The 25,378-nt window shown below is 39.0% G+C and overlaps 1 protein-coding gene across 4 annotated transcripts in view; it reads right to left on the bottom strand.

Moving 5' to 3' along the window:
* SNX7 (sorting nexin 7) overlaps nt 1-25,378 on the bottom strand; it is a 110,979-nt gene that overhangs the window by 24,657 nt on the left and 60,944 nt on the right. For all 4 annotated transcript variants that reach the window (XM_070077998.1, XM_070077997.1, XM_002715843.5 and 1 more), the window contains exon 8: nt 7,413-7,565. In XM_070077998.1, coding sequence (XP_069934099.1) covers nt 7,413-7,565 — 153 coding nt within the window. The remainder of the gene's footprint in view (nt 1-7,412; nt 7,566-25,378) is intronic.

A 25,378-nucleotide genomic window follows, 5' to 3' on the forward strand; every position in this document is an offset into this window, starting at 1 on the left:
CCTGTCAAAAAAAAAAAAAAGTAAATTATCAGGAGATCAACCAGGTCCCCAAATAGACAATAATTAGAACCAAAAAGACCTGCTCAAAGGTACCATCTGAGATCTAAAATAGTCCATCTAAAAAAGTTCTTTGCAAACTATGTTAAGTGTTGATTTCCCTGAGTTTATCTTAGAATTCTTGCTTATTTACTGAAACAAATCCCTGATCTGTCTCCAAAGTAAAACATCTCACATGCCCTACTACCTTTACAACCAACCAATATAGATGATCCATTCATCATAGATCACGGCTCAAAAACATTTCCATTGATTATTTTCAACCTATGAGCAATGGTGAAGCTTCCGTCAGATAGTAACAATGAAAAGTATTAAAATCCTAAACTCACATAAGGTTACTCCATATTTCCCTTGCTCTGCTTCATTTTATGGTGTACCCTTGGATTCCATCTGGACAAGAACTGATGACTCGCAGGAGGGAAAACAAAGAATTTCCATGGTTTGGTAGTAAAATGTAGGACAAGCTTAATCATTCAATAACCAAAAACATCAGTCTCTTTATTACAAACACAAGGAAAAATCTCCTAGATGTTCAATAGAGTGCACTTAATTGCATTAAAGAAGATGAAAAGCTGATGTTTTACATTGGATGAAGATGGCCAAGTCTAAATGAATTAGATGACCCATCAACTCTGAATGAACTAGATGGTCCGTAGAAAAATTCTTTTAACTGGGATAAAAATTATTAGATTGAATACATTTCTAAACTGCTTAGACTCTGAAGCTGGTCTGCTTGCTTTGCAGGAAATCTAGCCTACATATAATGAGACTCTATTTAATCTTATGGGTACATTGTAGCTCTGACACATTCTTCACATATGTCCACAGACAGTGTGCTCTTTTCTGAAGAGCTGTTTTAGCAGCACCAAGGTACCTACCTGCCTTCCACAGGCCTAGGGTTTAGGTTAGGCCTTAGTAGCTACCAGGAGTCATGATTTAAAAACAAAAGTACGTTAGTAAGAATTCAAAAAGACCTTTCCTGGATAATTGTCGATTGCTTTTAGAAAGAAACAGTTTAACTTCAAAAGGTACCTCTTCACTCACATTCAGCCTGAGAGATAGCCAACATAAAAACAAATTTAATGATTCAATATAGGTCATCTGTTATGCATCTGTCACAACATTTTTTAAGAAAATTCAAAACACCACCTGCTATGCCTTGGGCTCAAAACTATATTAAACAAATGTCTGGGTAAATCCTACACCATTTTTATCCTTCTCTCTCCAAAATAGGCTGTTAAGGGTTATGTATGGTGTGATTTAGAACTTACAGAAGAGGTTAACTACTTTGGAAATAGGTGTCATTGTTCCGGAATCCTCAATAACCATCACTGGAACTACTTTTAACACACCTAGGAAAGAAATATGACCTGAATTTCTTCCGGGTAAGTGAAGGTCTATCAGTCATTCCCTATCCGATTCAACAGCTGGTTTGTAAGCACTGACTTCAGGTTGGTAAAGGAACAGCTTGTACACCACTCATTGGAAAAATACATCCAGCTGCTATGATTTGGATGATGAGCATTGCCCAAAAGTTCCTATGTTAATTGTTTGGTCCCCGGAGCACCGCTATTGGGAAGTGGTAGGAACTTTAGGAAGTGGGGCTAGTATAGTCCCTTGGTTTGTGAGTGGCGTGTCCTTGGAAGGCGCTTCTTGTGAGAGGTTGTTATGAAAGTTTATGTTGGTCCCACCCAGTCTCTTGCTCTCTGCTCCCTGGCTTCTCATAAAATCTGTCCTCTGCACATGTTTTACCATCTGTCATGGGTCCCTCACCAGAGTCAAGGTCTGTATTTGGACACTGAACTTCCAAAATTTGAACTAAATAAACCTCTCTTTACTTCATAAGAATTCTCAGGCATTTCATACAGTGATGGATATAGACCAGCCTACTCTTTCTTTTTTTATTATTTTTATTTTTTATTTTTGACAGGCAGAGTGGACAGTGAGAGAGACAGAGAGAAAGGTCTTCCTTTTGCCGTTGGTTCACCCTCCAATGGCCGCCGTGGCCGGCACTCTGCGGCCGGCGCATCGCGCTGATCCGAAGCCAGGAGCCAGGTGCTTCTCTTGGTCTCCCATGGGGTGCAGGGCCTAAGGACTTGGGCCATCCTCCACTGCACTCCCTGGCCACAGCAGAGAGCTGGCCTGGAAGAGGGGCAACTGGGACAAAATCCAGCACCCCGACCGGGACTAGAACCCGGTGTGCCGGCACCGCAAGGCGGAGGATTAGCCTAGTGAACCATGGCGCCGGCTCAGCCTACTCTTTCTATGGAAATGAATAGTTTTAATTTGATCATCTGTTCAAGTATGCTGGATTTGGGGGCCAGTGTTGTGGCACAGCTGGTTAACCTACCACCTTTGACACTGGCATCCCATTTTTGAGCACTGGTTCAAGTTCTGGCTGCTCCGTTTCCCATCCAGTGCTCTGCTAATGTGCCTGGGAAAGCAGCAAAAGTTGGCCCAAGTATTTGGGTCTCTGTAACAGATGTGGGAGACCATAATGGGGTTCTGGGCTCCCAGCTTCGGCTTTCAGCTGGCCTAGACTTGGCTGTTGCAACTATTTGGGGAGTGAACCAGTGCATGGAAGATCTCTCTGGGGCGCTCTCTCTCTCTCTCTCTCTAACTCTGTCTTTCAAATAAATCTTAAGAAAATAGGCTGGATTTCAGTTATATTCTGTTTGTATTTGTAACCCTTTCAACTTATACATTTATTCTCCTTGATGGAGTGAAAGAAAAATGAGGTGGCTCTGGTTTCTCAATTTCCATTACAGAGCTTTCATTAGAAATTTGTTTTTCTAATTTTATTATGACTTTTTAATTCTTAACTTTCTTCTTCTCGAAAAGGCTACTTACTCATACTCTGTGTCATTTAATGCTAACAGTGTTTGGAAGTTCTTCACTTTTTTTTCTTCCCCAAGACCTCACTTCTTCCTGAATTGTGCCCTTCTTACCCTTCTTTATTTTTGATTTTCATCATTAACCATATCCCCTTTTTTTGTCTTTGTTTCCATAGCCCATCGTGCAAAGGTGTTATAATATCTGATTTGTTATCTGCTTCGTTCATTTCACTTTTAGAATTGCTTGCTGTTAGGCCTGGTGCTGTGGCGTAGAGAGTAAAGTCTCCACCTGCGACACTGGCATCCCATATGGGCACTGGTTCGAGCTGGCTGCTCCATTTCCAACATAGCTTCCCACTAAGAGCCTGAAAAAAGCAGCAGAAGTTGGCCCAAGTGCTTGGGCCCCGCCTCCACATGGGAGACCTGGAAGAAGCTCCTGGTTCCTGGCTTTGGCCTGGCCCAGCCCTGGCTATTGTAGCTATCTGGGGAGTGCACCAGTGAATAGAAGACATCTCTCTAATTCCCTTTCTTTCTTTCTTTTTCTCTCTGTGAAATAAAAATAAATAAATCTTTTTTAAAAAGAATTGCTCATTCTTAATTCATTTTCTCTTATGATACTTTGAAAGTACAACTAGCTTTTCTATAATTTTTAAGCTATTTAACTAAATCCTAAGAACTATGGCTGAGGATGGCTTGCGGTTCCATCCTTCACTTTCACCTCCCAGATTTTTAAAAGGGTACTTTCTCTCTAGGTTACTGGCATGCTATTATGACAGTTCTTCTTTGCTATAGCTAAGCTTAGGGAAGTCATTCTCCTCATTGTATTTATGTACTGTGGAATACTATTCAGCCATTAAAAAGAATGAAATCCTGTCTTTTGCAGCAAAATGGATGCAACTGGAAATCACTGTGCATAGTAAAATAAGTCAGCCCCCAAAGGGCAAATATAATGTTTTCTCTGATGTGTGGTAGTTAATAGAGAATACAAAAAAATGTGTAGGAATGAAACAGACATCTTGTGATTTGATTGTTGGTTTTAGCCTCTGTTTCTACTCCTTCGGAACAGTGCTCTTTCTATTTTTACTTGTTGAATACTATGGTTAGTGGTGCATTAAGCCTGTGATTATAATGGGTTGAAACTATCCTTTTGGGGCTGATGCTGTGGCATAGTGAGTAAAGCCGCCGCTTGCAGTGCCAGCATCCCATATGGGCACTGGTTTAAGTGCCGGCTGCTCCATTTCTGATCCAGCTCTCTGCTATGGCCTGGGAAAGCAGTAGAAGATGGTCCAAGTCGTTGGGCCCCTGCATCTGTGTGGGAGACCCAGAAGAAGCTCCTGGCTCCCGGCATTGGATCAGCGCAGCTCGGGTTGTTTTGGCCAATTCGGGGAGTGAACCGGTGGATGGAAGATCTCTCTCTCTCTCCTCTCTCTTTCTCTGTGTGTGCAACTCTTTAAAATAAATAAATAAATCTTTAAAAAAAATTAACTATCATTTTGCAAACCTTAAAGGAAGAAAAAGAAAGGAAGGAAGGAGGAGATTTGAGGGAGGGAGAGCGGGAAGGAGAGAAGTATGCTTACCTTTGTAGATTTGTACCTATGAAATATATGAAATTTGTTCTCTTTACATCAATAAAAATCAGACCATAGTTGATGCCAACTTTGGATTGTAAAAATAACAAAAGAAAGCAACTCAAAACAATCATTTTTGATTACTGGTCCTATAGAACAAAATGCAAAAGGAGAGTAACATCTTTTATCTATTCAAAGTTTAGCTAAAACTTATTCTGTACTTGGAGCCACCTATCTCTCAATAAATTTACCCTTCTAAGCAGAATATTTCAATATGATAACAACCAGAGTCTAACACTAACACAGACCCATACTTCACAATTATAATTTGACTTTCCCCTTCACTTTTTTTTTTTTTTTTTTTTTTTGACAGGCAGAGTTAGACTGTGAGAGAAAGAGAGACAGAAAGGTCTTCCTTTGGTTCACCCCTCAAATGGCAGCTACGGCCAGCGCCAGGAGCCAGGTGCTTCCTTCTGGTCTCCCACATAGGTGCAGGGCCCAAGCACTTGGGCCATCCTCCACTGCGCTCCCAGGCCACAAAAGAGAGCTGGACTGGAAGAGGAGCAATCGGGACAGAATCCAGCACCCCAACCGGGACTAGAACCCAGGGTGCCAATGCCAGTGCTGCAGGCAGAAGATTAGCCAAGTGAGCTGTGGTGCCCACCTTCCCCTTCACTTTGATATTTAAATTGTAACTTGTAAACAAGTTGTGACCCTTTCACCTCATACAAGTAAATTCAAAGGCCAATGATCATACCTTATTTCATTTATTATGGTTAAAAACAAACCCTGTGGAGATTCATCAATGCAAATGTTGATGAAAAAGGTATTTCTATTACAAAATAATTTAACTAAAAAGGAATGGGGAGGTTCTGAGACATTTTACTTCCCTGTATACCTGGGATATTCAGAAGTCAACAGATAGACTGTTGCTGTTTGGGCCTCCTGGTCTTTCTGTGATTAAGAACCCTTGATATGTAAAGACTCCAAATCTTGATTTTGTTTGAAGGGACTAATGTGGCAAATCAATGAAAAGTTTTCAGTCAGGAAAAACACCAACTAATAACTGAAGCTGAAATAATCTTGAAACTTCACTAAAAAACCAACAATTCCTCTAAATTTGTACATGCAAGATGCAGCACAACAGAGGCATTTTTAGTAACATTTAGATACGTAATTCACTTGTAGGAAAGTTAAAAACATAACACATTGATATAAACTGCACGATTTACTATATAGCACAGTTTTATTAATTTAACTGTTACTAAGAAAACGGTGTTTTGTGTCAATTTAATTCAGTCTATCAGAATGACAAGAATAAAAATCTATGTGAAGATGATAGCCAAGAACCAAACTTATCCTTAGAGTTTTATGGGATTATAATGGACATTTTCTCTTAAAAACTTTAAGGCAAAATTTATAAAAATTATCATTCAAAGGGAATTATACTATGTGCCTTTGTCAGGTGATTTTTATATCTTATTATACTTTTGTATTATAATCAGAATCATGTATAATATATAACATTTTCTATTTTCAAGGTATTTTTATTGTAAAATATCTCAGTTGATTGTCACAATTCTGTAATCCAAACATGGATACATTTTATTTCAAAGGTGAGAGAAGTGAATTTACTTCTGTGGATTTAATAATTAAATCACAAGAGAGCTTTATGTTAATAAATAAGCTTCGTCAAACTGAAATAAATTAAGGCATTCAAAATCTGAGATTTATAGGAAATTCCTCTTAGACTCTTAAAGTTGCTAATGCAGAATAAAAAATTAAGGAGAGATAGAAAATGTTCTAATTTCACACACTGAAACAAAATAAAGCCACTTAGACCTGGTCATTCATCTTTAGCCCATTACCAGGAAACCCCTAAGTCAATTCACACCTCCACCTGTGTGGCTGCGACATAGCCCCTGCACCTCTAACTAGTCTCATTAGGTCCACTTTTGCTCCACTCTGACCCATATTCTAAAAGGCAAATCCACTATTATCACTTGCATGCTGAAATATCCACAGTGCCTCCCACTTCTCTTCCAATGAATGAAGAAGATTAAACTCATAAAACACTCCTCAATCTAATATTTTAACTTAGCATATCTCCACCACTCCTTTCTCCGAACAACAACCCTAGTTATTTAAGCTTGCTCTCTCATTTCTAGGCTTTTGAACGTAAGTCTTCCTTACCTGGAAATCTATATCTCTTACATCTTATCTGGGTGACTCTTAATCATTCAGGTCTCAGCACAAGCATGTCCTCTGAGGAACCTTTCTTACAGTGTCTTTCTGTGTGGAGTTTATACCACTTTGTTACAATATTTGGTTTTAAGTGAGTGTTGTTTCCCTCTTATGACTGTAACTACATGAGAAAGGGATTATGTTTATTTTGGATGCTGTGTTCTTTCCAAGGACTGAGCAATGTCCGATTATAGTAGGAACTCAATTAACTCTTGTCAAATGAAAGAAAGTATCAGTATCAGTCCATCTTTCAAAATATACAATAAAGTATCTTTTATTTTTTTGACAGGCAGAGTTAGACAGAGAGACAGAGAGAAAGGTCTTCCTTCCATTGGTTCACTCCCCAAATGGCCCCTATGGCCGGATACAATAAATTATCTTTAAACTATAAGCATTGCAGATTATAAAACATACTTTCCTTAATGTATAAATTTCACATATTCATTAACTCAGAGATAAGGTTAAAGGTGTGTGTTTAAAATAGATCTTGTAGGAATAATGTCTAGACTATGCTGTGTGGAGGAAAGTGATGGTAGAGCCGTGACTTGACCCAGGCACTCCCATGTGAGATCTAGGTATTACCTACTATGCCTTAGCCATTGTGCAATGCACCTTCCCTCTTTAATGAAATCTTTCAACACAGGACAGATGGAAAGTAAGAGGTTGTTACTTTTAAAAAAATGAAGCAATATCAAATATCTCTAATTACCTGTTCATAATAGTGGATATTCTCCTCAGCCATATCTGTAAATGCTGACTTGATATCATTCTGCATATTCTGTTTCCATCTTTCCCAATCTGCTTTCAGGGCATTATTTGCACATTCCACTTTATCTTCAAGTTTTCCAATCTCTTCTGTAAGCTGAATTAGGTTCACAAAGAGAGACAAGTTAACCTTTGCATTCTTGCCATTAGGTGAATTCATCAAATTTCAGCTGCACATTGTATCAAAACAGCTTAAGAATAACATTTTGGAAAGATCATCACTTTTTATCATGCGTACATAGTAGTAAAAGTATAAAGAAAACAGAATTCAGTCAGGGCTGTTGACCTGAGTTCCAAAGTCTGCCACTGATTATTAGCACCTGACCTCAGCTAAACCTCTTAAACCTTGATCTTCATTTTCACTGTTGATGAAACAAAGGAAATCAAGCTACAAATTATCTCAAAACGCTTGTACTAATGCTCTCATGGGGACTATCTTTTCTGATAATATTTGTCAAGAAATACGATTTCATTCACTTCAGCTCTCAAGTCCTGGCCCTCCTTGTTCAATTGTTTTTAGCAGAACACACAATTAGCTGACATGCTGTAACAGCCAAACTGACCATGGAATCCGTCCTGGAGGGATTAGCTTACCAAAGTTCACTCAGATAGTCAGAACACAGGCAAGTTTATATCTCAAGATCCTGACCCAGTCTATGCTCCATTAGCCAGGCTTATTATGATATTACACTCTTCTACCACCCATCAACCTTCAAGAATGTAATTCATAGACGTATTCTCTTATTTGTGGCCTATGGCTGCATTTGTGTGTTTACCAATGAATATATGTACATCCATTTCCATCATTCATAGATTCAGCATACATTCACCAAGCACTTTGTCAGTATAGGGTATTTTTCCAGGATCTGGAGATTCAGAAGTGAAAAAAAAAAAAAAAATAAACGAAATTCTTTGCTTTTACCAGAGTTTCTACTCGCCTAAGGAGTGACAAGCTATGTATAAGAGAAAAAATATATAAGCTATCAGCTGGTAAGAAATGATGAAAAGGAAAATGAAACAGAAAGGTAACCAGGGGATGTGAGGAGACTCCAATTGTAAATAAGGTGGCCAGGAAAAGTCTAAACAAGAAAGTGTCATTTGAATGAAGCTCTAAAGAGTGGCAATGGCCATGGAAATCTCAGTAGGAAAAACACTCCTGACAGCAGAACCAACAAAGGCAATGACCCAGGGGTGGAAGCATGCCTCACTTGGACGGTAAGAACAAGGAGACTGACGTGGTTGTAACAGAGTGAAAAAAGAGAGACAACACTAGGAAACGAGGTCAGAGGCAGTGGGTGATCCCATTGAGCCATGCAATCCGGCAGAAGGTTCTTAGATTGTACAGAGGGAGACCCACAGTTCAAGCAGACATTCTACCACCTCTCTCATGTTTTAAATGGGGCATTCTACAACACCACCATTTCATGATGCAAAGTCTTTGCAAGCGGCCATCACTTAAGAATTCTTATTTCACTGATGTGAAAATGTGTGTCTTAGAATCAATAAAATGTTGTTTCAGATACTGGCTTGAATTAACTTCTTAAAAATCTGCACTTTCTTTTCTCTGTTCTTATTTTTTTGCTTCTACATGTGCTTTTATCTCCCTAAGAACAGATACATGATTCCCTATGGGAGCTATATTTTAGTGTGTAGTGATAACTTTCACATTAAGTGTATTTTTTTTTACTTTCTTGTTTATTTTGTAGCATAGGACTATCTCAATGAGGCCATTTATTACTTTGAGTACATGTACTTTACTGAGTAATTGTTTTACTAAATCATAGAGAAGAAATCCAATGGGATGTCAACTGTAAAAGTAATAATGGTAGGCTCTGGGGGGCCAGTGGAGAGGCTGAAAATGAAACTGTTAAAAAGGTCGAACTCAAAAAGATCTGGATCTGGTAGAAAAAGCTCAGGGACTGGTTAAGACAGTGTCACTCCTCTGTGCTACTGGACTGACTCTTGCAATCTGTATAGTCAAATTTACTAAGTATCTTTCCTGCATCCAGACCAAGAGGTACAAAGAGCAATTGCAGCCATGTTGCTATTCTCTTCTGCTTAGGCTCTGCAGTCTAAAATTGCTATGCACTGGGGTTGGATTAGAGCAGCTCTACTTAAACTGGCTTTAAAAAACATAGTATCTTTTTCATATACTCTATATTCCTCTCCGTTCTGATGAAGCTTCTCATGGTGTCACTACCATAAGGTATTTACAAGGAATTTTCCCTTGTCAATGTGTAAATTCTCCTCGCTGGAAGTAGTAGTCAGGTTGGTTGATGGTTCTGCTTTGGCCAAGAGCTACTGTCTTCCTACAGAGGAAGTCTTCCCTGGCCCCCCTATCCTCTCCACTACAGAGAGTAAGTGTGCAGCCTTCCCAGAACAGCACTGGTAGTCACAGGGCTCTCCGTGGGTTAAACTGACCTCAGTTTAAGTCCCAGGTCTGTCTTTTAGAAGTTTAGGGACACTGGGTGGGACTATCTGTTAAAGCCCTAGTTTATTCATCTGTAAAATGAACATAAACATAACAATATACATTTTATGGGATTCTACTCCTATGAAAACTACATGAACTAATAAATGTAAGTTAGTTCACACAATTACTGACAATGTACTGACTAAATGACATCTATTACCACCACCATCATTAGTTGGTTAAAGTGACACTGATTCCCTCTTCTTTCCAGTATCATGCCCTCTAGCATGACACTATCAATTTTCTCCAGTGTCTATGTCCTACGTTAATTTCTAGTGCTATTTCTTAATCTTGTCTCACCAGTGTAGAAGATGACATCTATGTGTTAAATAGGTATGATCAATTCTTGTCACTTACTTGTGGTTGCACTTAAGAATTTTTTTTTCTTTCATTGATGACATCATAATTTTAGTTGAAAAAGAAGAAAAGGGACACTAGGCATTTCCTCACAGTGAATCATCTTCCTATAATGCCAGGTCTGAGAAACATTAACTGTTAAGCACAAACACCTAATTGTATTTAAGAATGATCTAGATGGTATCTGTCCAATTTACAAAAACATAATCTAATTAGATGTCCTCTTCCCTCATAGTTGACCTCAATTATAACAAGTTAGTTGGTACAATAACCATGCATTCTGAATGTGCTATGACAGAACATATTTTCATTAAAAGTTAACCAAAGTGAGAGAAGAGGATGTGTTAGAAACTGCCCTGCCAAAGACGGTCCTCTATGTCCTAGCACTTCTCCAATACCATACAACAGGCTTCAGTCTCCCTAACCTTAGGAAACCTACCTAAATCCAATCCCTGTTCCCGATGGCAAAACAGCACAAAAAGGACTGGGTTAGAAAGGATTTAAAGCTTGTGTTCTTCTTTTTCACAAATGCTAGTAATTTGGCCCTCTATTGGTGGAAACACTGGAGAAGCAAGCAACCCTTTTTGCCAACAAATTTTGCAATAGCAAATTAAGTAATAATAAAAGATTGTAAGATGGTAAGAAAAAATGGCTTAAATCTGACAGCAAGGCTACGTGAGTAATTGCTAGCTTCAGTTATATTCAGTAAGAAATTAGCCACACAATTAAATGAAATTCACTGATACTAAGACACAAACTATATACTTCTTCAGTGGTGAGTACATATATGTATAGTGACAGCACCAGCAGTAATAATAATGAAAATGATGACCATTGACCGCATTTCTGTCTTGGCCTGCTATTTTAACTGATGTGTTTTGCAGACATAATTTCATTTAATCTGCATGAGCATGTTGTAAATTAAGTAGCATCAAATTACTATTACAAGCTAAAAACTGGGAGAAAGAAACCAGACTGCACAGCTGTTTGTGGCATAGCAGGGATTCAAAGTGAAGTCTGCCTCAGACAACATACATGCTGTATCTATACTGACTGAACAAGCACCAGGCATTGAGCTGGCTTGCCTTCGGCTTTCAAGATCGAACTGATTCAGCTTTTAACTCAAAGAGTTTATAATCTATTAGGATACAGATATGCAAAAATCAAGCAAATTCAAAAAGCTGTAATAAAAAACAGGAGGGGATACATCCCATAATGGAGGAAAAACATTAACATGGTATATAAAGTTAGAGAAGGTACAATTAATTGTGACGGTGGGGCATGTGACGTTTGACTGTTAGTTCACTTGCAGTGACTGGAGCAAGGAAACATCTCGCCAAGGTTACAGATGAAACAACCACAGAGCAGTGTGCTACAGAGCATGACCAAAGAATGGACAGGCTGGTGTGGAGTCTGCAGCGGCCAGGAGAAACACGGGACTGCAGAGTGACCACCAGAGGGTGGACAGGATATGAAATGATGCTGCAAGGAAAACAGTAAACCACTAACGGTTCTGACCAGAACAGAACTGCACTGAAGTGCAGACAGACTCCTGAGTCAGAGGGCTGTAACGATGGTTAAAGCAGAAGAGGAGGAGAGGAGGGAAAGAAAGCAGCCAACCTGAACTGGGACCAAGATAACCAAGAAAATCAGTACGGAGGATTTGATTCATTCCCATTCCCACTCACTCACTCACTCGGCATTCACCGTGGCTGTGTTAGCAACTAAAATGGAGGAGGAGGGGTCCGGTGCTGTGGTGCAGCGAGTTAACATTCTGGCCTGAAGTGCCGGCATCCCATATGGGCCCAGTTGGAGACCTGGCTACTCCTCTTCCAATCCAGCTCTCTGCTATGGCCTGGGAAAGCAATAGAAAATGGTCCAGGTCCTTGGGTCCCTGCACCCACCTGGGAGACCTGGAGGAGGCTCCTGCTCCTGACTTCAGATCAGTGCAGCTCTGGCCATTGCGGCCAATAGGGGAGTGAACCATCGGATGGAAGTCCTCTCTCTCTCTCTCTGCCTCTCCTCTCTCTGTGTAACTCTGACTTTCAAATAAATAAATAAATCTTTAAAATGGAGGAGGATGCAACAGACTTCGCACTTGTGGACTTAGGTCAATGGGGAGAAATAGAAAAACAATCAGAGAAAATGTAAAGCGCATTTCATGTAAAGCAAACCACAGGTATAAATTCATAGAGCATTTTTTCTCCGGCGTTTCCGAAGAATTGCAGGTGGCTCAGTAAGGCTTGTCTTGAAATACAAGTAGAGGGACAGTGACAGATCAGGACAGGCAGAGAGGCAGCTCCTCAAGCGGTTTCCCCGGGTATGTCTGGATGTTCAGGGGATATGGAGAGCAGCTGAGGGACCTTCAAAGAGAACTAAAAGATAGCAGTAACAATCAAATTATTGATGCCAGGGAAACTAAGAGCAAACTAAAATGTTGGCAGCCAGAATCAAGGGGCCTGGTACTTAGGACATTGAGAGAAAACATATGTATTGCTGATAAGGTTAACTGGGAGAACAGTGGGGTAGGGTGGGATGGAAGATAAAAGCCTGAAGATAGAAGTAGTAATATGGACACTCATTGTCCCAAAACATCTTGCCAGATGAGGAACACTGGTATATAAACATACAAAACCATTCAGTTGCAATGGACATACAGCATATCAGTAAGCTGTCTGTTGGGAAGCCTGCAATCCATATCAGAAAGCCTGGTTCAAGTCCCGGCTACTACTGTTTCCAATTCTAGCTTACTGTTAATGCTCACTCTGAGAGACAGTAGATGATGGCTCAAGTACTAGGGTCCTTACCACCCACATGGGAAAGCAAACTGAGTGCCTGGCTCATGGCTTTGGCCTGGCCCAACCTCAGGTATTTGAGGATGTACCTGAGAAAGAAAGATCTCTTCTGACAGTCTTGCCTGTTTCTCTCTCTCTCTCTGAGAAATAAAATGAAAGTAAATTTAAAAATTAAAAAAAAAATTCAGTTGCATAACACAACATAAATTTTTGGAAGTCAACAGGAGTCAAGATTGCACTTATCTCTGAAACTTTCAAAGTAATCTAGCTCTACTAATTAGGATGGGTTGGATATGTTGGGAGGTAAAAGGATACTTGTACCAATTTCACCCAAGCAGAGATGAATATTTTAATTAGTAAAAAATCAGAGCTGTGTGCCCCAGAAAGAGAAGGAACACTATAAGGAAACTACATAAGGGAGTGTTTTGCATCTCAAAGCAGTTGATGTGTAGTGCCGATCTACTGAAGAAATCACTTCTATTACCGAAATTATAGTGAGAAACACAAACAAATTCAGGAAACGTTGTATAGATACTGACTGGGTTGTGGGAAATCTGATGTGAAATGTAGCATTTTATTTTCTTTTAAAATCCCCCAAAAAAGAAAGTTTAGAAATAGTTCATGCTCACCAAAAAAATCGCCTTCTGAAAATTATATATTGAAAAGATAATACACTCTATTCACTTAGTTAATAAGTGCTTATTAAGGCACATGAGGCATAATGAATCTTACAAAAAATAGAATTTTATATATTTTACAGTTTCCATTTGTTCTAGGGAAAAAAGGTAAAATTAAATACTGATTTTTTTTTTATTTAGAAAAGGTTTTTCTTTCCTGAAAGGGGAACATGATCAATCTTTAGGAAGCTTATGAAACTCTTCACTAAAAATCTTATTGTTCTTACAAAGTAAAAATAAAAACTTGATGACACCTGAGATGGGACAAAGTCACAGAGGAAAAAATTAAAGATACAATAAAGCAAAAAAAAACACACTAAAAATAAATGTTCACTATTAACATCAACAAATTAATTATTAAAATAATATTTAATTGGTATACTTATTTTTCACCCACAGAAAGCACAGTCTAAGAAGGGATATGGCAAAGAGGCAAACAAAAGATGCCTGAGTTTCATGTGGTACCTCGTCAATGGAGATGTTTGATCTTGAAGGGAACACCAATATGATCTGCCCTCCATCTCCTTTGTCGTGTAGTAAAGAATTCCTAGTGAGGACACAGATAAGAAGGGAACAAAGCCACAGGGGAATTTCATGAATCAGAAAAGCCCCCCAGAAAGTCTCAGTATGACTGAGAGTGTTGTGGCTGGATTGGACACCATCTTAGTAAAAAAGCCTAAGGCTGGCTATTCCATCAAGCCCTTCTCCAAATCACATGAGTGAAGCCAAAAAGGACAAATTGCCTCCGTTTTAAAGAACATGTTATTACCTCTGTTAACATGTAATTATATGTAACTCTGTAAACATGTAATTACCTCTGTTTTAAAGTCAGGTTTATAAATTGTTGTTCTCTAATCAAGAAACTTGGAACTATCTTACAATTTATGGAATGAAGAAAACCTAAAACAAAATATGCAAGTATACATTCTTCTCCATGACTCTGAAAGTACATTAGAGAGTGCTTCCTAGTAATTAACAAAAAGAAAGTTTTGGGCAGGCTGTATGGAGTAGTAGGTTAAACTGACTCTTGGAACACCCACACACCATATTCAAGCACTGCACATGGGAAAGCAGCTGAGGATGGCTCAAGTGCTTGGGCCCCTACCATTCACAAGGGAGACATGGATGGAAATCCGGGTACCTGGCTGCACCTTAGTCCATTCCTGGCTGTTGTGGGCATTTGGAGAGTAATCCAGCAGATGGAAGATGGAAGACCTCTCTCTCTGTCCCCTCCCTCTGCTCCACCTTCTTTCTCTCTGTTCTCTGTCTTTCTCTGTCTTTCAAGTAGATGAAAAAACAATAAACATTTAAAGAAAACATGTGTAGAAATGTACATAAAACAACAAAAGCAAAGATTCTCTATACTTCCAAATGTTTTTGTAGGCTTTGGTATCTATTTTGTTTCTTTACTGGAGATGCTTTGAGAAAATACATGAATTTATCCAACTACTTGTTGAGCAATTATTCTGAACCAAGTCCATGCCTGTGCCCCCATGTGAAATGTTGTCTCCTGTCTTACTCAGTTTCTGGAACTCTTCTATCACAGAAGCTTATTTTTACTTAATACGAAGAAATTTTCACAATCCTGACAGTTTCCCAATGTGGCCAACATAGAATAGCTTAATGTGCATGTTTCTCAAGTTTGGATTCTTATATCCACACATAAATGATGGCCTGGAGGACTGCGAATGTCATGAAATAATGTGGCATAATCTTAGGGATATTTTATAGAGATCAGAGAAAAATACTTTAAAATGAAAAACATATTATGGAATTGTGATGAAATTTTGAAACAGTTCCATGAAATTTTCAAACAGTTCTCATTGGCCACTGTTGGGTCTGTCTCAGATTTACTTTCCAACTTTCTAGTACAACAGAAACAAAATGATTTTGGTAAAAAATCTTGAGCTGTATGCCACCTTAAAATAAGAGGAGACTACAAAATTCATGGAAATGTGTATAATGAAAAGATTATGCATAGACTTCATTTTTTGTACCAAAATTATCTTTTTATTCCATCTTCCCACAAACTTTCTGAAGTTCCATCATATGTGATAGAAGCAAATCTGCTGGATAATGAACTATATATTTAGTAATTAATACACTTCAGTATGATAATCCTAGAGTTCATTGCTATGATTCCCAACAGTTTTGTCAAAATACAACTTATAAAAATTACAGGTTGTGAATCAGCTTCCTACAGGCTGACCATCTAGAATACAAGAAAATAATCCGTCAATCTTCTTTTCAATCACTGTGATCTATCTCAGATAAAAAGCAATCTAGGGGAATTTGACTTACTGCTCTAAAAAAAGAACAACCTTTGTTGCCTACTTAATCATCAATCCAACATTGCTTATGGCTTATAACTAATATTATAGTCTAGAACTAGTGGCAAGTAAGCATCTCTCATTGTCAGTCCATGATCATCTACATTAAGTACAAGCATGTGGGCAACACAATTAAAATTTAAAATCTTTCCACTCTTGTGACTGAACCCCTATATCTAAACAGCTTGTGAAGGCTCTTCCTGATGCATTAATAGGTGGCTTATTTATTCATTAAAAAATGACAGCAACATAATACAAATTATTCTAGTGTATAGAACTCTACAATTCTAGCAAAACTTTCACAGAAGAATTGAACATTTCTGGTACCAGCAACAGTAATTACAAATCATTCTTAATCAAAACTGTAGTCCTAAAAAAAAAGATGAGCGAGCAAAATCAAGCAATGGACAGGCTGGACCTGTGGCAGGGATCCAAGAATGGTAAAAATGAGAAAATCAGTGTAAATTACCACAAAAATAGGAAAAACATATACAATTAACAGTACAGAAAACCATTCAATGAAATGCAGAATCCACTTATGAATCAACATGTCAATTAACAGTAAATAAGATCTACCCTAACCTGGTTCAAAAATAGTATAGAGAAAAAAACTTGTAATAAACATATTAAAGGGAAAATTCTTGAAAGAATACAGTTTACAATAAGAAATGATGCAAGAATATTTCACCACTAGTAACATTATAATTCTTGTTTGCCAGCTTAGTGGCAAATGAGAAAGAAGTATAAGGTGTGATTATTGCACAAATGAGACAAAATTACTAAGATGCACCCATTATAAAAATTTTTACACAGAAAAATACAACAAAAATATTAAAATTAAAAATAATTTAGAAGACTACTCAGGGCCGGCACTGTTTCATAGCACGTAAAGCTGCCACCTGCAGTGTTAGCATCCCATATGGGCACTGCTTCAAGTTCCGGCTGCTCCACTTCCAATCCAGCTCTCTGCTGTGGCCTAGGAAAACAGTAGAAAATGGCCCAAGTCCTTGGGCCCCCACACCCATGTTGGAGACCCGGAAGAAATGCCTGGCTTCTGGCTTTGGATTGGCACAGCTCCAGCCATTGCGGCCAACTGGGGAGTGAACCACTGAATAGAAAACCTCTCTCTCTGCCTCTCCTCTCTCTGTGTAACTCTTTCAAATAAATAAATAAATCTTAAAAAAAATTACTGAATACAGGATAAATGTGCAAAAGTGAATTACATTTCTATACTTCAGCCAAAAATAAAGAAAAAACAAAAACTGTTTTGAAATATAACATTTAGGATAAATGCAACCCCCCAAAATTAAGATAGGAGTAGATATTTGGCACAGTAGTAAAGACGCTTTCTTGGGACACCTGCACCCCATATTGGAGTGTCTGGGTTCAAGTTTAGATACTACATTTGATTCCAGCTTCCTGATAATGTGTACCCCAGAGGCAGCTGTGGGTGGCTCAAGTAGTTGGTTTCCTGCCACCTAAATGGTAGACTTGGACTCGGCTTCCAGCCCCTGACTTCAGCCTGGCCCAGCCAAAGCTGTTGTAAGCATTTGGGGAGTTAACAAGCAGATGAGACCTCTCTCTCTCAACCTTTTCAGTGAATAAAATAAATAAATAAAAATTGAAAAAAAAGACACTATGAAAATATTTAATAAAAGATACAGAAAGCTGTTTTAGAAAAAAAGATAAAACTATCAGGAGAAATCAAAAGACTAAAATACTTAAGTATCTAAAACTTACTTTATTTGGGGCCAGCATTGTGGTGTAGCAGGTAAAGCCACAGCCTATGACAACACCATCCCATATGTCACGGGTTCATGTCCAGACTGCTCTACCTCTGTTCCGGCTCCCTGATAATGGCCTGGGAAAAGCAGGGGATGGTGGCCCAAGTGTTTGGGCACCGCACATCCATTGGGAGACCCAGGTCAAGCTCCTGGCTCCTGGCTTTGGTCTGCCCAGTGCTGGCCATGGCAGCCATCTGGGGAGTGAATCAGCAGATGGAAGGGCTCTCTCTCACTGTCTCTCCCTCTCTCTACCTCTAACTTTGAAAATAAGTAACTCTTTAAAAAATAAAAAACTATTTTAAATCACCAAAATTTTTGAGCAACATTTGATGAGGATAGTTCTTACTTAAAAATATTATCGTTGCCTTTTAAAATGGCTTCTCTGTTAATTTCCTTTTATGGACAAAAAAAATCAACCATTGAATCTATTTATTCAAATGCCAAAATTCCTTTTCATAATCAGAAAAGCTGGAAAATTATCATTTCGAAAAGTTCTTGAAAATAACTTACCTAAATAAAAAGATTTAGATTGCCACTCCATCAGGAGACAATAGACAATTCAAAAATTCAATTGTAAATCTGACAGCTACCTCTTCTTAAGTATTAATTAAATTGCAGGGGAGAGATAAGAGGGCTCTTAACAATAAAGTTGTATTATTTTCTGATCCGTGAGTGAGGTAAGATATGTCGGAAGAAATTAGATGCCTGATTATACAATGCTGCTCAGGCACACACATGATTACTAAGTAGTACCTTTTTAAAATACTTTATAAAAACACACATTTCTTAAAAAGTGGAAATCTCTCTCCCTGAAATCCACCTCTGATTTTGTTATCCAAAGGTAATTTGTTCAGTAAAACACAATACATTTTCTACAAATGACAGGCTGAGTCATAAAATGCCTCCTGATGTAGCTGATGCAGCATCACCTTTCAAGCCAGCACTTCCAGCACCATTAACATCCCTCCGATAATAACTAGGCTTTTGTGTTGCATTGCAGGCAACCGAATGCCATTTAATGGTAGTGCTCTAGGAAATGTAGAGATCTCCTCTGAATCCTCTGCAGAGCAGAAGCACAGGGAACACACACAGGAAGGAACAGGCTTCACTTCTTCCTGGGTGCTTCCAGTAATCTCATTAATATAAACCTTTTATAAAGGAATCATGTGGCTCCTTAAAGATAAAATAACAGCAGTAAAAAACCAAACTCTTTAACTCTTCAGATGGTTATTTTCTGTATTTCTTTCTGAAGAACATAATCTAAGCCCAGAAAAGCAATATGTGTCATTATGTTAGAGCCACATTTATATTACCATTAGGTTTTTCAAGGTTAAAATTATTTCAAAACCAAAATGTAAAGTGATTTACTTCAGAATGTCATAGGCTATATACCACTTTCTATAATGAAATGTTGTATTTTACCACTACTTAACTAAATGACCTCATTATCTCATTTAATTTTCAATCTATCCCTATAAGTTAAATAATATTTTCCCAATTTACTGACAAGAGAAAAATAAGCCTTGTTGATGTTTAAGTGATTTATTTTGTAGAACACAGGTTCTCTAACCTGTGATCCAGAACTCATCAAACTGGGGCCCATGTTATAGCACGGAGGGTTAAGCCACTGCCTGCAGCATGCCCTGTGAGCACTGGTTCCAGTCCTGACTACTCTACTTCTGATCCAGCTCCCTGCTAATGTGAGGAGTCAAATGGGTAACAGGCAGTCAGAGTGGTCCCCTGACAGAAACTGGGAATTTCGAGGTGCATTTTCCCCCTAAAAGGTTATCTTTAGCAGACCAAAGTATTCTCCTTCAGCAGGAATCTCCAAAATCCCAAATTTATCATGAGAATAGCAAGGGGGCGGTGATTCCTCTTGAGCTCAGTTACCTACCCTATCATTGTGGATGGTTTTTTGTTTTATCATGTGCAAGCCAGACAGGATGAAGAATTGTAAATCAAGTCTTTGCTGGGTTTGTCTCCTTCTTGTTGATGGACAGTTTGGTCCCCAAGACTGTACTTAAAAACCTCCTTACTGCCAGCACTTTGATCTTCCTCTCTTGGAAGCCCCCTCTTGCCCGCTCAGGCAGGTGGTTTCCTACTGTACTTTCACTGCCCTGTCCGCATGAGAATTCTTCCTTCCGAGACAAGAATCCAGAACATCTCTCCACTGCTGCTTCCTCAGGACACAAATATGCCTGGGAAAGCAGAATAAGATGACCCAAGTGCTTGGTCCCCTGCCACCCAAAAGGGAGACCATGATGAAGTTCTAGGCTTTTAGTTTTGGCTTGGCTGAGCCCTGGCCATTTAGGCTATTTGGGGAATGAACCAGTGGGCATAAGATATCTCTCTCGTTCTTTATCTCTCCCTCTCTCTCTGTAACTTGTCTTTCAAATAAATAAATAAACATTTTTAAAAATCTCACCAAATTACAAAACTCCAAAATAGGGTGAATTAATTTCAGGGCACATAAAAGACAGCTCATAGCACTGCCTGAAGGAACTTCAATTTCTAACTTTTATTCATTGTTCTAAAGATATATTGATGTGCATGGTTTATCATATAGATTAAATATGTGATCACAGGAATTCAAACAAATAATTCATGAATTAGAAATGTACAACATTGGTAGAAATGCTAAAATACTTAAGTGATGGAGTAAATGATTAAAAAATGCCTAGAAACAACCATGTTATTTGTTAGGTGCACTGTGTATGTTTCACTGTTAATCAGGTGAATTCCCCTGAAGCTGCTTTCACATCTTCATTTATGTCCCTACAAAAGCTAAAACTGCAGTGCCCTTTCCTTTGATTCAACCAAACTACTGTACATAAGAAACAGCTTTTAAAGTTGCAACCTATTAAGAAACAGAGATTCCCAACAGATGTGACGATGGAAATAAATGTTTTATTCTGGACTGTCCAACATGTTAGAAATATCAACATGTGACTTCTGAAATGCAGCTAGTACAACTAAAGAGCTGAAGTTTAACTGGACTTAAGCCAAGTTTAAATACAAATAGCAAAGTGGCTACCATTCACACAGCATAGCTCTTGAAAGTTGTGATCATAACATTTAAATAGCATACATAAATCAGGGGTCCCCAAAAAAGAGGCTTTCCTAGAAAGCCTCTGATCTTTTTTGCTGTTATTTGACCAATAACTTCACTGTAAAAAAACAAGGCAATATTTTGTTAGAAAAACTGCATGGAGCAATCTCAAATAATGGTTACAGATATATATATATATATATATATATAGAGAGAGAGAGAGAGAGAGAGAGAGAAACAGAAAGAGAAAGAGATGGTCTACTGAGGGAAATTTTTTAAAGGAGAAAAATAACAATATTTCTAGAAATGGCTTTATAATTCAAGCGCTTGAGTATCATATAAATGTTCCTCAAGTGTTTTTGTATTAGTTCATTTATTTTTATTTGAAAGGAAGAAAGGGGCAGAGAGAAACACATTAAAAAAGTGCTTTTATCCACTGTTCACTTCCCAAATGTCCAACAACAGCGAGGGCTGAGCTAGGCTGAAGCCAGGAACCTGGTGGAGCCCAAGGCAGGTTTCCCTGGTGGGTGGCAGGGTCTAAGACAGTGATCTACCACCTGCTGCCTCCCGGGGTGCCTACTAGCAGGAAGCTAGAATCATAAACAGAGCCAGGATCCAAACCCAGGCACTGTGATATGGGATGCAGAAGTCCCAACTAGCATCATAATCACTCAGCAGACACCTGCCCCATTACAAATACTTCAGAGTTTACTTTTAAAAATTATCTAAAAGGATAAACAAACAGAACAATGGGTGAAAATAGATAGGTCCAGCCACTTATAAAATATTTGTTCTGTTATTGAAATAGTATGGTCCTGGAGTATTAACAGACAAGGAAACATACAGAAAGTTTTAAAATAGTCTCACATGAAAATAGAAATTGTATACATTTAAAAGGTAGCATATAAATCACTAGAGGAACTATGATTATACAATTTATAGCTTTGGCACAATGGAGTAGTTATCTGAAAATAAATGTATAGTTAAAATTTTTTTTTTTTGACAGGCAGAGTGGACAGTGAGAGAGAGAGAGAGACAGAAAGAAAGGTCTTCCTTTGCCATTGGTTCACCCTCCAATGGCCACAGCGGCCTGCGCTGTGGCCGGCGCATTGCACTGATCCGAAGGCAGGAGCCAGGTGCTTCTCCTGGTCTCCCATGCAGGTACAGGGCCCAAGCACTTGGGCCATCCTCCACTGCCTTCCCGGGCCACAGCAAAGAGCTGGACCGGAAGAGGAGCAGCCGGGACAGAATCCGGTGCCCCGACTGGGACTAGAACCCTGTGTGACGGCGCTGCAGGCGGAGGATTAGCCTATTGAGCCACGGCGCAGGTTTATAGCTAAATTTAAATCTCACATTTGTAACCACCATTACTTGCAAAGGAAACAAAAAATCAAATATAAAAAAAGAAAACCCAAAAGTTAATATAAAAAACTATGAGATAATTCTGTCACCCAAACTAGAGGGGAACTTTCTAACTTGTCCTTAATACTAAAAGTATTAAGAAACTGATACAGAAATCTGACTTTATGAAGAGTAGAAATTCCTGCACAACAAATACCAGTACAAAAAATTAAAGAAAGAAGCGGGTATTGAGCATAGCAGTTAAGATGCCACTTGGGACACCCATATCCTGTAACAGAATGCCTGGGAGCCGGTCCAGCTCTGCTTACAATTCCATACAACCTGGTATACAACCTGGGAGGCAGAGGGAGACAGCTCATATACCTGTGTCCCCGACACCACAGTGGTAAATATGGGATGGGTTCATGGCTCCGTGCATTTGCTTGCTCGGCTCTGGCTCTTGCAGGCATTTGAGAATGAACACATGAATGAGAAATACCTCTCTCTCTCCCTCTCTCTCTGTCCCCCCCCACTTCTCTATCTTACCTTCTCCTAAAAGGCTTAAATATGAAAAACAAGTGAGGACTAATTTTCCTAAATAGAAGCCCTTAAAAATCAGACAAAATGACCAAAAATTAATACAGAAAATCCAATGTTGAAAAATATACAAAACCGAAAAAGATACATAGTTTAATTAGACATATAAAATGCTTAAATCCACTCATCATAAGAGAAATTAAAATTAAGCCTACAATGAGATACATATTTTCACTTTTCAGGCGGCAACAAATCTAGTTTGGTATCAGTGGGGAGGCTGTAAGAGTAAGCAAGCTGGTGAGACTGTAAATAGCTCTTCTGTGACAGCACTTGGGTGGTGACTGCAACAACAGCTAATTCTTTCATCCCTTCCTATGTGCCAGGCACTATTTAGCTCTATACATTTGGGTGCTATTATCATTCTTATTCTACAAATTCAGAAGTTTGGGCATTGAGGAGTTAGCTAATTTGTCCAAGATCACACATTCTAAATAACTATCAAAATGTCCTTTGATTCAGTAACTTCACTTCCAGGTATTTGTTCCATAGCTTTCTCAGTACTTTTACAAAATAATGTACATGTACAAAAGCACACTGAGGCACTGTTTATAGCAGCAAAGTATTACAAATAACAAATATTAACCAGCAGGGGTCAGAATAAATAAATCCTAGTACATTCATGCTGTGGAATATCATGTAGCCGTAAACAGGCAGTAAGGTATGGTCTATAAGATGTTATGCTATTAAAACAGTAAGGCACAAATCTTTACAGCGGATCACCACATGCCTGAAGAAATGAAAGGCAGAAATGTTTGTTTGTTTGTTTGTTTGTTTTTTTGACAGGCAGAGCTAGACAGTGAGAGAGAGAGACAGAGAGAAAGGTCTTCCTCTGTTGGTTCACTCCCCAAGTGGCTGCCACGGCCGGAGCTGCGCTGATCCAAAGCCAGGAGCCAGGTGCTTCTCCTAGTCTCCCATGCGGGTGCAGGGCCCAAGCACTTGGGCCATCCTCCAATGCTTTCCTGGGCCACAGCAGAGAGCTGGACTGGAAGAGAAGCAGCCGGGACAGAATCCGGCGCCCTGACAGGGACTAGAACCCGGGGTGCTGGCGCCACAGGCAGAGAATTAGCCAAGTGAGCTGTGGCACTGGCCAGAAATATTTATTTTTACTTGTTGTATATCCATAAAGGAAAAACCTGAAGGTTACAAAAGTTACAAACAACAGTATGTATCTGCAATATAGGTAGAGGGACCTGGCATGACCATAGGGTTGGGAAGGAAATATTTAACTGAGTATGCTTCCCTAAATTTTTAAGTTTTGAGCCATGAGAATATATTATGTTTCAAATAAATCATTGTGGTTTATTTTAAGCAATGTGCTAATTGGTTATGCTAGAGATCAAGAACATATATCTTATGAAAAGCTGAAGTTCCCAATGTTATATAACTGGGTAGTGACTGAGGTGATATTTTTAGGGACACATTCCACAGAATTTTAAAAAAATGCATAAAAAGAAACTCTGGGCTTCTCTTTCCTGACTATTGAAGTGTGTCTACATATTCCCTCTCATAAAAAAAGAAACTTTAGATGACTCAAAAGAAGTGCTATAAATGTACAGGAGAAGGGCCAGTGTAGTAGCAAAGAGGGTTAACTGCTGCCTGTGAAACTAGGATCTCATAGGGGTGCTGGTTTGAGTTCCAGCTGCTCCATTTCCAATCCAGCTTGCTGCTCATGTGCCTAGGGAAACAGCAGAAGATGGTCCAAGTACTTTGCCCCCACTTCCCACGTGGGAGATCCTGGCTTTGGCTTGGCCCAGGCCTGGCCATTGCAGCCACTGGGAAGTGAACCAGTGGATGGAGATCATTCATCTCTCTCTCTCTCTCTCTCTTTCTCTCTTATCCCTGTCTTTCCCTCTTTATTTGTAACTCTGTCTTTCAAATAATAATTTTTTAAAAGAAATATACAAGAGAGTGAAAAAACCATGATATTACTGTATTAGTATATTGTTTCATATATATGCTGAATATATATGAGAAACTTATGTCCAGGACAGCCTCGTTTTCACTTCTCGGTGTGACGAGTGATCAGCACACCAATGACTCCTCTTGTCAACCTGATGCAGGAGTACGTGCCCACTCCTCCTGTTCCCTCACTTGCAGCATGCCCATAACAAGTCCAGCAACTCTCTGCTTTAAGGGTCTGCTACAGATCTTTAAACACAGTGCAGCTTTATTTCAAATGCATTTTACTGATTTCTCTGACCTTCTCCTTATTAATTTTAAACTCAACCCTTGTAAATCACAGGATCTCAGCAGTACCAGAATTTGCCTGCTGGGAAGTGTAGAGTCTTTGAAATTATATGTATGTTGGAAATGCCTCTTGCCCTCTCCCCCGCCACACTGCTTCCAGAAGCACTGTCTCTTCTTTAGGGAAGACGCCTTCACTCATTCCATGCCCTCTTCTGACTGAGAGATAAACAGTGCAGGCCAATTTAATCCAAAAGAAATGTCTTTGAAACTGCCAGTTCACTGTAACAAAATATTTCAAAACTGACCAGAAATGTTCCTGC

Source organism: Oryctolagus cuniculus, chromosome 7 (assembly GCF_964237555.1).
Source record: "Oryctolagus cuniculus chromosome 7, mOryCun1.1, whole genome shotgun sequence".
Lineage (NCBI taxonomy): Eukaryota > Metazoa > Chordata > Mammalia > Lagomorpha > Leporidae > Oryctolagus > Oryctolagus cuniculus.